The sequence below is a fragment of the Podarcis muralis genome, chromosome 10, assembly GCF_964188315.1.
Source record: "Podarcis muralis chromosome 10, rPodMur119.hap1.1, whole genome shotgun sequence".
In the NCBI taxonomy this organism is placed as follows: Eukaryota; Metazoa; Chordata; class Lepidosauria; order Squamata; family Lacertidae; genus Podarcis; species Podarcis muralis.
Genome location: NC_135664.1, coordinates 36119522 through 36135994, shown reverse-complemented (window position 1 = coordinate 36135994; position 16473 = coordinate 36119522). Strand labels below are relative to the sequence as shown.

General features: G+C 41.2%; 1 protein-coding gene across 4 annotated transcripts in view; it reads right to left on the bottom strand.

Moving 5' to 3' along the window:
- The window catches only part of SYT1 (synaptotagmin 1), a 327169-nt gene that overhangs the window by 84359 nt on the left and 226337 nt on the right, over positions 1-16473 (bottom strand). For 3 of the 4 annotated variants that reach the window (XM_028745764.2, XM_077934750.1, XM_028745765.2), the window contains exons 5-6: positions 4351-4473; positions 1159-1326 (exon numbers count right to left, since the gene is read on the bottom strand). In XM_028745764.2, coding sequence (XP_028601597.1) covers positions 1159-1326; positions 4351-4473 — 291 coding nt within the window. The remainder of the gene's footprint in view (positions 1-1158; positions 1327-4350; positions 4474-16473) is intronic. The other variant, XM_028745766.2, reaches the window with a different exon arrangement.

The following is a 16473-nucleotide window of genomic DNA, read 5'->3' as shown; positions in this document are numbered from 1 at the left end:
TGTACCATGAACTCACTGAATAACTTTCGGCTTTAGGGTAGTGCCTGTGAAGTGTTTTGAACACTGGCAAGTACTGTTATTAGTAATAGTTAAGCAAACGGGAAAATGTGCTCCCCTGAGAGTAAAAAAAATAGCAGTGTCTCCAAACTGGTGGGAGGCCTTGCTGGCACAAGAGTTAAAAAGCAATTTTTCTCTTCTCTCCACAGCCCCCTATAAATCTCCTCCAGAAAGTTGCCAGACCCTCCAATACAGTGTGGGAGGTTGTGCTTTCCACCAGCAGAGGCCTTCATGATTTATTTATTTCTTTAAAGGAGGAAGTTGTTAGTTCACAAGACAAAAATCCAAAATATACAACCAGGAATTGTCATTATTGGCGGACCAACTAATTTTTGCTAGATCATAGAGCAGTGGTGTCCAAACTTTTTTCAAAGAGGGCCAGGTCTGATGAAGTGAAGGGCCGCGGGGGCCGACCAAATGGCCGACCAAAGTCTTATTTTCTTAGGGTTGGAGTTGTTGAGCTTCTTTTAGGTTTGAAGTTGCTGAGGTTTTTTTTAAGGATTTTAGCCCAGGAAATAAACTGCCCAGGGGCCGGATTAAACTAACCGACATGTCAGATTAGGCCCCCAAAATGGACTTTGGACGTGCCTGTCATAGAGAGTGAAAAGGAGAGGCCTCTTAGCACTGGCTTCCTAGCACGGTTACCAAGTGGATAAGGCACACAGCTTTTCATTTCGCTCATAAATGGTGGTCTGCAGCAGCATTTAATCCCATCTCATTCATGGCCGATATCTCCCACCCTCTGGAACGGGGTTTGGCTCTTTAGCAAAGGCAGCTTTCCAGGAAATCTAAAGAGTCCATGCTACAGCTCCCTTCCTCACAGGAGTTTCAGCCGGACTCAAGGTCAGATTCATGAAAAGATGCAAAACAGCAGAGCTCTGAGGCTGCAGTTGAATTATTCCCCTGGTAATAATCCTTTGTCCTTTACATTTTCTACTGCAGGGCAATCACCGGAATGGCTCCCAAAGAGAAAAGGCCATTGTTGCCCTGGGTCACCAATTAACCAAGGACATAAGCAATTCTGTGACTGGGAAAGAGATTAACCTTTACTATACATAGCAAACAAAGAAACGGGTGCCATGTAATTATTCAAAAGAATACCTTGAATGTAAATTGCTCATTGAAGACAGGGTTAAGAGTTTTCCTGTGAACTTTTGTTTCGTATTTCTTCTTCTTATCAGGAAGCAGGAAAACCTTCACGTAGGGATCAGATGTACCGCCCATATCTAAAGCAGGCAGTTCTGCAGCCTGAATAATCCCAACCAAAAGCTGAAAGTAGAGGGAGAGGCAAGTGAGAAAGAATCAGCAGAGCAGAATATTCAGCAAGCATTTACGAAAGAGCTTGCCTTGTCTCCTGACATCTCTCTCTATAAATACATGTACACAACAATATGGTTGCACACAGATACATGCGCCTGCAGACACACACACACAGACACTTGCGGTTCTCCTTTTAAAAAGAACAAAGCATTCTAATAAAAGCAGATTTGAAAAAAGGTGCATGATTCTTCAAAAAAACAAACATCCAAACCCCAATTACAGCAGCCGCAGATTCAAGAAGCTGTTTTTAAGCAGACAAGAGGCATTTAAACTGCTGTTGATTAGAGCTATATATGGATTTTTATATTTTATTTGGTGATGCCACCATCAAATAGCTCCCTAACAGATTATTCTACTGGGGCTTTTTTATTATTATTTTTAAAAAGACTCTGCAATTTAAAATGTATTGTTAAATAATCTTGGGAAGCTGCCTTATATAAAGTTAGACTACTGGTCCATCCAGGCCAGTATTTTCTACACTGCCTATCAGCAGTTCCCCAGGGTTTCAGACCTATCTGGAGATACCATGGATTGAATCTGGGGTGCTCTACCAGTGAGCTACGACCCTTGCCAGAACCCTGGACTATGCAGCTATAGTAGTTGGCTGCTGCCCTCTTCCCCACTCCATTCTGGTGCTCTCCATAAAGGAAGGCGCTATGGTGTCCTTTGGCCTGCCCAGTTGTGTTCCATTTATAAATGGGATATAGAGTGGCTTCATGGGATCACTAAGAAAGTACTGCATGCTGACTGAAGCCTTACCTGCCTGGGTACTGTGAGTACAATGTAAATGAGCAACTGGTTTGAACAGAGGTAAACAGGAAGCTGCCTCATACTGAGTCAAGACTATTGGTCCATCTGGTTATGTACTGTCTATAGTTTTAATTGGCAGTGACACTCCACAGTTTCAGGCAGGTGTCTCTCTCAGGCTTACCAGGAGATGCTAGGAACTTAACACCAGCCTTTCTGCATATGAAGAAAGCGCTCTTCCACTGAGCTATGGCCCTGAGAGTCACTCCAGGGGAATATGGGCTTGCCTGTCAGTGTCACTACACCGGCGTTTGTTTCTATGATGATTGTGTTTTGTGTCTGCTGGAATATATTATAGCACATTAGCCACCCAGGAGCCACAGGATCAGTTTGCCTGCCTGTGACGTTGAACTAGTCGAAAGGGAATGTAATTCAATTCTTTTTTTAAGAAAATAATTCTCTCTAGAATGGAGTCATTATGCTCCAGGGAGTATTTTGGTGATCTTGTTCCAATTTCCCAACAATGAGTAGTAATTGGATTTCCTGGCCATGGATCTTTGTGTTCTTGCTTTTTCTCATCCATCCCAAGAAAATTGTTAAGAGCCCAACAGGGGAATATAATGTCTGAACTATGGCAGCAGAAGAAATTATGAAACCGTAAATAAATGCTAGTTAGCACCTTAGTTATACTTGGAGCGCTACCAAAGATCTACTAGCAAAAAAATAAATCTCTTGGGGACCAAAAATCCCCAAGCCAATGTTCTAGAGTCAAAATAGCATTCTTTTTAATAAAACCCAGGGCAACTTTTGTTCATCTTCTGAGGAAGGTTATATCTATTTCTTACAAAAGTTTTCAGCTTCTCCAGTCCCTTGCCTGCTTAACATCCACTATTCTTTGAAGATTTAAAAGTTCCACACTGATTTCAAGAGCTCTTAGTGCTACAGAGTGGTCCACTAAAGGTCTAAAATACAGGATACTTTTGTTTATGTGTTTGCTTTTGGAAGTCTCTCTCTCTCTCTCTCTCTCTCTCTCTCTCTCTCTCTCTCTCTCTGTGTGTGTGTGTGTGTGTGTGTATACCTCTTTATTCTTTGACTGGTGATTTCTTTAATGCTGTTCTTTGAAGGACAATGGATGGTGTGGGAGTTACTTGAAAAGGTACGTAGAATATTGAATAAAGTTTTACTGTTGAGGCAGAAAGATTGAAGACACACCAGGGATCGGTGCTGGCTTTACATGGTATGTCTACCTTAGACACCAAAGGTGACAAAGGATAACTCCCAACATGAATTTACTGAGTTAGAATTCGTATGCTGATGTGACACACGCATAGTAGGGATAAACAGGAAAAAAGAGTAGCTATCTCCCTACAGAAAGTAATTCTTTCTCTTAGGTCAGATCCTCACCGTGCATTTAGAGCACAACGACAACACTTTAACAGTCATGGCTCCGCCCCCCTCCCAGAATCCCGTGGACGGTACTCTGTTAAGGGTACTGAGAGTTGTATGGTGACCCCCATTCCTCTCCTAGAGCCACAACTCCCAGAATGGGGTAGCCATTGCGGATCTGTGAGGGGAACAGGGGGTTAGAATACCTGTGGAAAGAAAATGCCTGCAACACTTCCCCAATACCATTTAAAATGTTGAGAATATGAGTAAAATGAGTACGTGTGTATGTGTAAAAATATAGGTAAAGGTACCCCTGCCCGTATGGGCCAGTCTTGCCAGACTCTAGGGTTGTGCGCTCATTTCACTCTAGAGGCCGGGAGCCAGCGCTGTCCGCAGACACTTCCGGGTCACGTGGCCAGCGTGACAAGCTGCATCTGGCGAGCCAGCGCAGCACACGGAACGCCGTTTACCTTCCCGCTGGTAAGCGGTCCCTATTTATCTACTTGCACCCGGAGGTGCTTTTGAACTGCTAGGTTGGCAGGCGCTGGGACCGAGCAACGGGAGCGCACCCCGCCACTGGGATTCGAACCGCCGACCATGCGATCGGCAAGTCCTAGGCGCTGAGGTTTTACCCACAGCACCACCCGCGCCCCTTGTGTAAAAATATAGCTATATTCATATACAATTGTGTTTGCCTTTGAGTGGAAGAGACTTTGGTGTGCAACAGAGCTTGCCCCTCCCCCCGGGAAATAGATTTGGGGTGCACCTGTGGCAGCTGGACAAATGCATCACCCTCCCCCCCGACTCAAACAACACACTCTGATCACACTTATTTCAAACCTGATTGTCTTGAAAGTTGTAATCCAAAGAATACTGAATTTTTCCTAATTTTTCCTCCTCTTTTGCTTCTTCTTTTTCTTCTCCATCTGTCAGCCCTGTTTCAGCATCGTCATCCTTTAAGGCCTGCAAAGAACAGGGGCAACAATAGAAGTAATTAATAGGGCTACAGTACTGTACTTTCCAAGTGAAGCCCTGAAAAGCAGGCAGTGGCACTCAACCCTTATAGCGAAAGCCATTAAAAGCAAGCAGGATGGCACAAAGTCATATATGCTGTTGACATATATATATATATATATATATATCCAGGCTACTTTCATTGCAGAAATATCATTGTCAGCAAGCAGCAAGGAAGCAATGGAAAAAGGGGGAGGGAAGTGTCTTTTGAGGGTATTGCAAGCAAGAATTGTTTCAAAGCCTGAAACACAAAGAGAATGTCAACGTGTTGTTGTTGGGGTGGGTTTTGTTTTTGGGTTTTTTTTTGCAAAATCTTTGATTGAATCAAATTGCTTTGTCCAGAGGCAAGTGTGGATAAACATGCTATTAAAGAGGCAAGGTTGCACAGTCATTCAATTTAAAACAGTTGTGCATGCTGTGAATTATTTGCAGTAAAGCAAAGTGCTTCTGCAGAATTACTGCTATTTAAAATGTCGCTATGTGACTTCTTCATAAAATGAGATGCCCAAACATTTCAATTTTTTCTCTCTGTTCATGATGCATATGGAAGCAAAGGTATCACTATGCCATTAGCAAATGCACGGTCACAGAAAAGAAGACCCTTTTCGTTCTCTTTTTCTTTTCAACTGTTCTCAGTTTAAAGCCAGGCTGAACCAACTTGATTTAAATATACATTGATGTTAACACAATTATGGACAAATTTGTTGGCCAAAACAGCAGTTGTTTTAAAATGTAGCGGCAGTGTTTACAACAGAGAAAATAACAAACTGAAAGCATTAATTTGTTTGATATTAGAAAGCTCAAGTTTGCATCATATATAATTCCAGTAGAGCAATCCTATGTGTGCCTACTTAGGAGCAAGCCCCACTGAGTTCAATGTGATTTATTCTGAGGCAAGTGTGCACAGGATTGCATCATAAAGCCCTAATCAATTCAGTTGGCAATTGTACAATGCTTACCTGGGAAACCCTATCAATTAGATGAACTTACCTCTGAGTAGACATAGTTAGGACTGTGATGCAGGACTACCTTTGACTAAAGTAAAGCGAATTGCAGCACACTCTTCTCCATTTAACTTTGATGGGAGTTACCCTATATAAATCATTATAGGATGCCAGCCTTAGTCATGGCTAACTTTAGTTGGAGTGAACATCTCAGCATGTAACTTTTCATTCAAAACAAGTTAAGTGTTTTGATCAGTTGCATGATCATATTAAACAAATGTACTTGTCTGCTGTGCCACCATGGAAATTACTTACAGCACAGTGCACAGCAGCAATGAATTAGCACCATCTAATTTACTTGTAACTGCAATTTGAAAATTCAATCCAATCACAAATTTATGCCCTTGCCGTTTCCTATTAGAAAATGAGCTTAAAACTTTGGAAAGGTAGAGCATATACCCCAAAGTTTGGGGTAGGGAGATGGGATATAAATTATCCCACTCCCATATAAATAAATAAGACCCCAGCTCAGTTTGCTTTCATATATGTATAATTATTCTAGGGCCAAAGATCAGATATCCCACACTTGCTTAACGAATTATACTAAGAAAAAGGGTAGATTAATTCATGTTGGCAGAAGCAGGCAGCATGCTGGGGTGGCTGTACTCATCTGACTCATCCGACTTCTAGTTTGTTGTCTTGCTGCTGCTGCCTAACAGCACGTAAAGAGGGAGGGGTGATGTGGCAGCAAGGTCAGTGTGGTGCAAACACATTGTGTTATTCCCCTATTTGCATTTGCACTGTGCCAGCCTGGATGCTGCCTCACCCCTCTGCCTCCTAGAAAGTAGCAGCAACATAAGTGATCGGAGGTCAAATTAATCTGCAACTGGCAAATAGGGTTTTATTTATTTGTTCCATTTATCAATAGACTTTAGGCCAGGGACCCAAGGTCCTCTGGATGTTGATAGACTACAACTCCCATCACCCCAGATCACCAGCCATGCTGGATGGGGGCTAAAGGCCACAGACTGGTACTGTTCTCTGCTCTGTTGAATTGCAAGCATCTCCCCTCACACACCAAAATGGGGCATCATCCTGAGTGCAAAGTAGGTCTTTTGTGTGCAGAAAGAGGTACTTTTAGCAGCTGCATTCATAACATGCAGATGCAGTGGCAGAAAGCTTCACCGGTTTGAGCTAAGATTAAACATACATTAGAAGGGTGAGGTGAAGCTACCACCTGCAATCTATTTCCCACAGTATACTGGCAGTTTTCTTGTGTTATTCCAAGTGTACCCCAGCTCAGAGTTGGAAATGGCTGGTGTACACTTACGGTACATCCTCATGGCTAGACATCAAAAGCAAATTTCTCAGTTACATATATTTGAGGAAGTCTTTTGATGTACCAAATTCAATACCCTTAATGCTAGCTGCTAAGGGACAACAGCATCATGTTTTGTGCCTGGTTTGAGGGCTTCCCTTAAGCATCTGGTTAGTGTGAAAGAAGATGCAGGTCTAGAGGGACTTTTTGACTGATCTGATAGGACTCATTTCTTTGTTCCATGCATTTGTTCCTTTCCCTTCCCTTTCTACTCCTGAACCCTGTCAATACACAACTCTTATAGATGTGACTAAGAAAGAAAGTGATTTCATTCCATTGTTGATCTCCTGCATACATAGTTTTGTTTTTTCACACATTCTATCAATAGAATTTGTTAAAGAGGAATTACTGTCGTCTTTTTAAACAGCTGCATGTTTCTTGTAAATTCCCACTTACAAATTTATTTTCAAGTTGTTTCCCCCACACACCACAGACCCTCAGGGGAAAAACTTAAGCAGCAGATTGGTCACCTGCAACCCAGTTAAACCAAAGAGTTTGGATTTAAGCCAATTTGGTCTCACTGAAGTCATATATCCCATCTCCAGGTGATCATCCAATTGGCTAATTAAGGACACCTATAATACCACTAAAAAAATCAGCCATGGGTAGTGGGTAGTGTCGGATTTACTTATAAGCTAAACAAGCTATGGTTTAGGGCCCCATTCTCTTGGGGTCCCCCAAAATTTTGCCACTATTAATATACTTCTTCTTAATTGTATTTCAGTTCAACAATTACTTTGATAAAATACATATTTTGTTATGTGCAAATAGCTTTAGATACCTATTAGGTCCATAAATTACCATATAGCACATATTCAACATAAAAAACAGTGGTAATTTGTTGTTGACAAAGAACAGCTAGACATATAAAGGGCCCCATTACCTTCAGTAGCTTAGGGTCTCATCAAACCTAAATCCAGCCCCGGTGGGACCTGACTGCGTAGAGCAGTGATGAAGAACTTGTGGCCTTCTAACTGTTGTTGCCCTCCAACTCCGTAGACAGCTGGATTGAGGCGGGTGATTCTTTTTAGATTTGTCAGCAGCCTTCAATATGGTCGATCACAAACATTTGGACCACTGCCTTGCTGATGTGGGGATTCAGGGTACAGTCCCACAATGGCTGCGCTCCTTTATCTCAGGTTGGGGATAGAGGGTGGTGCTAGGGAAGGAGTTGTCGCTGTGGCACTCCTTGGTGTGTGGAGTCCCACAGGGCGCAATTCTTTCCCCGATGCTTTTCAATATCTTTATGCGCCCCTTGCCCAGATTGTCCAGAGTTTTGTGCTGGGTAGTCATCAATATGTTGATGACACCCAGCTTTATCTGTTGATGGACAGCCGCCCTGACTCAGCCCCGGACACACTGACCAGATGCTTGGAAGCTGTGGCTGGATGGCTGCTTGGGAGCCGGTTGAAGTTAAATCCTTCGAAGACAAAGGTCCTCTGGCTGGGTTGGGATGACATGGGTTTTGGGGGCAAACTCCCATCTCTTGTGGGGGCTCAATTAGTGCCAGCACCTTCTGTCAAGTGCTTGGGTATAACCTTCGATGCCTCCCTTTCCATGGAGGCGCAGGTTGCAGCCACAGCAAAGGTGGCATTTTTCCATCTCCGCCATATCAAGCAGTTGGTCCTTTACCTTTCTGACCCTGATCTGGGCACAGTGATCCGTGCAACGGTCACCTCCAGGCTTGATTATTGTAACTTGCTCTACGCGGGGCTGCCCTTGAAGCTGACCCAGAAACTCCAGGGGGTGCAGAATGCCACGGCGAGGCTCCTTATGGGGTCCTTGCCGCGGGACCACATTCATCCGGTGCTTTACCTGCTGCACTGGCTCCCGGTGGAGTACAGGGTCAGGTTTAAGGTGCTGGTCTTGGCCTAGGACCCTCGTACCTACGGGACTGCCTCTCCTGGTATGCCCCACGGAGGACTTAAGGTCCACAAATAACAACACTTTGGAGGTCCCGAGCTGCAAGGTGGTTAGATTGGTCTCAACTAGGGCCAGGGCCTTTTCAGTACTGCCCCCGACTTGGTGGAACGCTCTGTCACAAGAGACTAGGGCCCTATGGGATTTGACATCTTTCCGCAGGGCCTGCAAGACGGAGCCGTTCCGCCTGGCCTTTGGTTTGGACTCAGTCTGACCCTTATGTTTCCCCTCCCCTTATGGTTTTGATTTATGGGCTACTACTAAAATGAGGCTGCATTTTAAAATGTAATTTAACTCATATTTTAATTAACTGTTTTTTCTTTTTCTTTTACGTTTTATTGTAATTTTATTGGTGTTAGCTGCCCTGAGCCTGGTTCTGGCTGGGGAGGGTGGGGTATAAATAAAATTATTATTATTATTATTATTATTATTATTATTATTATTATTATTATTATATCCAGCCAGCATAGCCGGTGAAGGACAGTGCTTTTTTCTGAGGGGACGCAGGGGTACCCACACCCCTTAACGTTTTGTGGATCTTTGTACTTTGGTCTATTAACTGTATTTATTTTTCCTGATTTCAACTCTAAAATGATGATTTTCTTGAGTCAAAAGGAGAGTTCCCCTTAGCACTGGTGAAGGATGACGGAAGTTGAAGTCCAATAACATTTAGAGAGTCACAAGATCCCTGTCTATGGCACAGGTAAAACCATGTCTGGAAGAAGTGATAAATGAACATGCCGACATGGCTTGACTATAAGTACTGTGTTGTACATTGATTGTAGCCATCCTGCATCAAGCATAAGGATCGGACAGTAGCTTCAGCAGCACCACGTCAGAAAACTCAACATTTTGCTGACATTATAACAGTTATGCTAGAGGTTTGCAGCCTTATCCTTGTAAGTAGCAATGCAGCTGGCAAATATCTGCCCCTCCCTGCCCCCAGCAGGTGAAAAGCACCAGGAAGAAAACTCAGCAACATACTATCACAGTTAGTGGCATAAACGGTGCCAAGTCCCAATGTCCTGATCTAATCAAGAGACATATTTTCTGTAAAATCAAAGTATCTAGCAAGTGAGAACATTTCAGCCTGATGTAATTTTAATGGCTGAGATATTACATCTCCCTCTCCTCTAACACTTTGTGACCTAATAAAAGATCGAGACCATTGCTGCAATTATTCTTCAAGAAATGGGACTAAATTTTTGATAATTTTTCAGTGCCACTGTTCATCACTGATATAATTAAGTCGACTCCTTTCCCAAAGGCTGAGCTTCAGCAAGGATTCTGCTGTACCAATACATTAAATTCAGAGTCATTAAATCAGAACTTATTAGAGTGTTTCTCGGGTTGAATGTTCGCCCCTTCCCACTCTTCTTACATGGGGTGGAGGAAATGGCAGCAGAAAATTATAAGGAGACACAGGAGGATTGCTGCAGACTGATAAATTGCAGCAGTGAAAGTTGTGATAGGAAGATGCTTCAAGAAATAATGGACCAAATATTTTCCCAGATGCAGCAACATATTTCCAGAAGTCAGTTTAATGCAGTTCGGGGTTGCAGAGGAACTGCCCGTGGAATGCTACTCATGCTTACTCAGAAGTAAACCACAATGAGTTCAGTCAGGCTTACTCTTACTTCTATTTAAGAAGGCAGAGAAATGCTGTCAAAGTGCAAATGTGATATATATATATATATATATATATATATATATATATAGCACAAGAAATGAAGCACACTGTGGTTGAATAAGATTGTGATCTTTTTAAAGCCAATAGGAAACAATTTTTCTTCTTCTTATGTTGAGCAGTTTTGGTAACTTTGATTTTATGCAAAAATGAAAGAAAAATATGTACATTATTTTCTGTGCATATCAAAACTTGAGCTTTCTAATACCTTCAGGCTTAGTATATATAGAAAATTGAGGGTGGGGTTTGAAATATAATCCTGCAAAAGAAAGAAATCAATTTGGTTCAGCCTCTTGATGTGTGTCAAAGCTATGTATAAATCTCAGCTGAGGAGCCAGAGCTGTCAGGAGACTAAATATATCAGAGCTTTAGACTAGGTGTGTCCAAAGAGCAAAATAAACCTACCGCAAGTGACAATCCAGAACAGTCATGAGACACAACATAGATAAGGAGGACATAGAAGGAAGAAATAAAAATTAAAACATCCACACACAAAAACATTAGTCAAACCATGGAGAAATGACCATTTACATAGATTGTACATTTGCTGTTCAGCACCTTTACATAATTCAGATTGCAATCCTATGCACAATTTACCTGGGAGTAAGTTCCATTGAATTCAACAGGACTTACTTCTGAGTAAACATGCTTAGGATTGTGCTGTGAGACCTATGATCATCCACCTTTTACTTAAGTACGGTAGTTATTCCCCTAGATACTGATAATATTTTCTATACACATAAAAGTTTTAGGTTACAATCCTACGCATTCTTACCCAGGAGTAAACCCTTCTAAACACAGCGGGACTTACTTCCAAGTAAAAATGTACAGAACTGCTACCTCAGGCTATAATCCTATCACATAATTAGGAGAAATCCCTATTGGACCAAGAGGGACTTACTCCTAAATAAACACATATAGGATTACGCTGTTGCAGATCACAAACCACTTACACCAGAATCCTTGGAAGTACAAAAGCTTACATTTTGATCCTAAAGACATTAGAAGCCTCACTGATTTTAATTAAGACAGTTGTCAAGGACCCTTGCTCTGGAACTGAGACTAGAACTGCAAGAGAACGATATTGTTATAAGGTAAGAGCACTTCCTGCCTGTGTTCATCTCATATATTTTTTAAAAAAACTAGTCTAATACATGTATTTATTTCTTTAAAATTAGCATGATTTCTTTAAAATTAACAATGTGCAAGACATTCTGTAAAACGCAAGTGATATGATCTCTGTCAGAGAGGTAATACAGATGGGATAATGGTGAGCTGTCAGGATATGGTGAGCTGTCAGGTATGATAACATAAAAGCAAAGAGGGGTGTGTGGATTGCTGGAAGATTAATTGGCTCCATATGCTGTAAAGGGGAATCTATAGCAGGAACATCCAACATGGTTCTCTCTAGCTGTTGTTGGACTACAAGGCCCATCAACCCCCTACTAGCATGACTATACATCAAGGATGATGGGAGTTGCAGTCCAACAAGGTCTGGAAGGCACCTTGTTGGCTACTTCTGACCTATAAGAATAGGAATGATTTCCTGGCAGAATAAATTTAGTGGAGTGAAGGCAGGAAAGGGAAAAGAGAACAAAACTATTCAATAAGGACCGGTCTTACCAATCCGCAGAGCAAGGCTGCTGTCTCAGGCAGCTGATTTTGAGTATCACAAAGGAGCAGCATTTAGTGTGTAATTACTGTGTTTTTCACTGTCATAGATAGTGGGAGGTGCTTGTGGGATTTTCTACCTCAGCTGCCAATATGTGTTGACCAACCTTGGGTACTATGTACACATTGACCAGGGGTGGGCAGTGGGGTGGAGGGTAGGAGCAGATATTTGCTGCTCTGCCACAAAAAGGAAACTGTCTTGATTAGTGAAGAAGAGTAAGAAAAGGTAAAATATGAATTCAGAAGAACGGATGTCTATAACTATAAGAACTGGGTGTTTGTGGTCATTGCAGAAAATTGGGGAGGGAGGAGATTATGAAATGGGTCCTTTTGAATAAGGTCATTGTCATAGCACTTCTTGGAGTTGCAGCAACTGCTTGTGCTGTCTGTTGTTCTGCTGCCACACCCCCACATGGCTCATGTGAGACCTAAAATGGCACACAGAGTACAATGCGGTCTGACATTTTGCAGGCTGCTCTGTGTCCTGAAAAGCCTACTCTTGCTGCAGAGTGTAAAAAGCTGGTTTGCACTGAACTCTCCTGGACTGTCAGATATGACGTAAACATCTCAGCATGTCGCAGTGAGGGAGGTCAGGACGTAATGGTGGTTCCTTTGCCAGAGAGGATTATGAAAAAAGTTGAAGGTCTATCAACAGTTTGCTCACATGGGCCTTGCAGCCCCTCTTATTTTAATTATGAGCTTCCAGGCTAGAAAACTGCATTATTATTATTTTTTGGTACAGTGTTCTTGATGCAAATGCAAACCTTTGGATAATGAAGGTTATGGCTTTGGATAATGAAGGTTACTACTCTGAATATATATGGTACATAAAATGAAGAGCATGTAATTATATATGTTAATAAATCTGTGTGTACCATCAACTTAAACTTGTTCACTTAGGATACATCACAGAAGAAGACTAGAGCTGCAATTCTACATCCACTTACCTGAGATTAAGCTCCAGTGAATTAAATGGGACTTACTTCTAATTAAACATGTATAGAATTTCAATGAACGCTTATGCATATAGACAAAAGGGGAAAACAATTTGTGAATAATGATTCTAGTGATTTGGAATTTGGGTAATGAGACAAATTGTCTCTTGCCCAATAAGAAGTGCTGAGCAAGCGTTGACACGTCCATGAAGTTGGAAAGAGCTGAAAAAACTACTCAGCTGATTCCCAACAAAATCAGCACTGACTTCAGCAGGATTAAATGGCTGTTGGTTATTCTCTTGCAGAACCAGTGTATGCTGCAAGTGTATAAGCTCCTTCTAAGTGCATAAAAGCATAAAAGTTACATTTAGTAACTTTAAAATGGGCGTTTCTGGTGTTCCAGAAGGCATTTGAGCTTTGCGAATATAACTAAATTCAGTTTAAAAAGTGAAACAAATACACCTAAGATTTGAAATATCTTAGCCTGCCACAGTTTGAACTGTTAATGTTTCTAGTATCAACCCAAAGGTGCATCATTAGCTTTGTGGGATATTTGTGTGGGGAACACGGTAGAAAACGTACAGCCCATGGAGTTTTTAAATGAGAACTTGGGAGATGCGGGACTTCTAAAACATGTTGTTATTAATTTACATGCCTGCAAGCATAACACTATAAAGCCTGGTTCAGAATTATGGTTTAGAATTGAAAACTTTAGTTTAGAAGAGCAACAATGAGCTGCAGTGAGCAATGAGCTTGTGTACCCCACCTTCCTTCTCTTTCTCCTTCACATGCTGGACAAAACGAAAATGCCTGCTTGCATTTTGGAACAAACCAGAGTTCTGCAATACTATGAAACACAGGAAACTGCTGTTTGCTTTACTAACTGGAGTTGAATCACGGCTACAGATTTCATTGTATTAAGTAATTTTAGCCCAAGTTCAATTCATATTATACTTATTTTATTGTGTAACGTGGAACTGTAGCCTCTATTAAAGCAAAAGCTGGAACCATGCCTCTCCCCCACATGATGGTGTATGATGGGGAACATACCTGAAATTTATGGCAATTCTATAATTATATCTTCTAAACACTATACCTCAGCCTTTGCCATCCTGGTGGATGTTTTGGACTACGACTTCCAACAGTCCCAGCCATGGGAGTTGTCCTAAACATCTGGAAGGCACCAGGTTGTTGAAGGCTGCTTCAACAACTTTACATAACAAATTTTTAATCTCTCTTTTAAATTACTGATAGCATCCATTGTGTAAAATAACTGAAAGCAGTTTTATTCAGCCTCTAAGGATCCACATTTACCTTTTGCCCTGCTCTCTGCAAGAACAGGTCCACACTTTAATGTTCTGTGTCTGAGTGTTCTTTCTTTTGCCCCAGAACTTTCCCCACGAAAACCCACTCTTTAAAACTGAAGCACAAGAAACAGCAATTTGGGGTTTTACGCGAATTCCCCATTTGTTCTTATTTAACTTTAAGAAAGGGGGAGGAGAGCATTTGGACACAGAGTTTTAAAGTGTGGACTGTGGGAAGTGTGGAGGAAAGGTAAGTGTGGATAATCCCTAAGATTTATTTCTTGCATTTAACAAGGAATTAGCAACAGACTTTAGACTTCTGGCTTCAGTGGAAGAGGCTTCTACCAAATTCTGTATGAATATACTAAAACATACTCATATATTTGAAAGTTTTAACAGTGCTATTATCACTTTTTTGGTCATTTATCCAGGCCAGAACAAATATAATGAAGAACACTTAATATATAATAGAATCACAAGGAAAATATTACATAATAATACAGAACAAATTTCACAAAAAAGATAACAAAATGTACACACAATTTATCCTACAAAGAAATGACAGATTGTTACCATTAGTATAATTATCAAAGCATAAAGAGACTTTTCTACGGATCTTATAGTAGAGCAGTTTCAAGTTATTTCTGTCCTCAAGTGGAAAGGTTTGATCACAACTGCCATAGTAAATTCAGCAATTAAGAAGGAGCAAATCACAATTAGCATGTAAATGAGAAACAAAATCCTTTGCTGAAGTGAAATTAAAATATCTGCTAAATCATGCTTTTGGAATGAAACTTACTGATTAAAGTTATTCTAGAATTTTAACTTATTCCGTGCCATGCCAATATAGTTTTGCAGTTATTCTGTGAGATAATGAATGGCGGCAACACAATCTAGCTAGCAAGGGTCAGGGAGGAACTAAATCTAGAAGAGTTATAGAATTGCCACCATCCAATGTAACTTTCTAAGCCTTTCTAGGTAATATCTGGTATAACACAATCTAGGTTTTCCCAAACTCTGCTTGACACTGATGACTATTACCACTGGGGCTTGGAAAACAGTGCATTATTGCATTATACTATATCGGGGTAGACAAGGAGATACCCCCCTTTCATTATTTTCTATTCCATTCTTCCCCTTCCTCTTCCCATGGCCCTGCCCCTGTCCCAGCCCCCTTCTTTCATTTCCCCACCACCACAACTCTCCCTCAGAACACCCTTTCCTAACTTTGTGGAAGAGGTTATATTTTGTAGAGAATGATTTGAGCAGACCCAAGCCACTTCTCCTTGCCAATTAAAAACAGGAATTTTCATTACTTCAGTGTCCTAGTCCAGATATAAAGGGAAGGACAACCTACAGAAGGTTTGGATGGAATTGTCTACATTTCCCCACCCCCCTAGTGAATTTTCTCACTGCATATGCTGTGAATAATATTTCCTCTCTAAGAAGCAGAATCATGAACCAGCCACTTCAAAGACTGCCATGAGTGGAACTTATCCATAACCTATACAGTCTTGCTTATGGGCAGCTCCTTTACCAAAAAACACTTTGATATCTGTTTATCCTACATATCAATATAATCTTCCTTTTGCATCAGATAATGTATGTAATCCTAATTTGAGTGAGTAGTAATTTTTACCAATTCAGTTCCAGTTCAGAGAATTCAGTGCATCAAAAAAGAGAGAAGAAACCACTCCCTGTGATCTGGAAGACCCGCTCTGTCATGATGCAATTGATTCTGTGTAAGAAAAGGGCAGTCCCAATAAAGGCATGGCGGGAAAAATTAAAATTCCAGGATATCAACATCACTCCTGAAACAGATTCTGCAATGTAAGTGTTGCTTCACATGTTAAGATTCTTTCCTTTCCTTAGCCATAAGATACACCTGTTAAACCTGTGGCATTTGGAATACATACAAACCCACCTTATATTTTCTTTAGGAAAAAAATTGCAGTGGTTTACCCCAAAGATTCTGTGAATTGTTAATTTCGTAAAGATGGCAAGAATTCCCTTGCCAAAGATTAATAGCTCATTCATTGTACCAAAGTGCTTTGGTGGATAACTGTGGCCATACAAGAGTTGTCTCTTTACTGTAGGTGGACATTAAGAG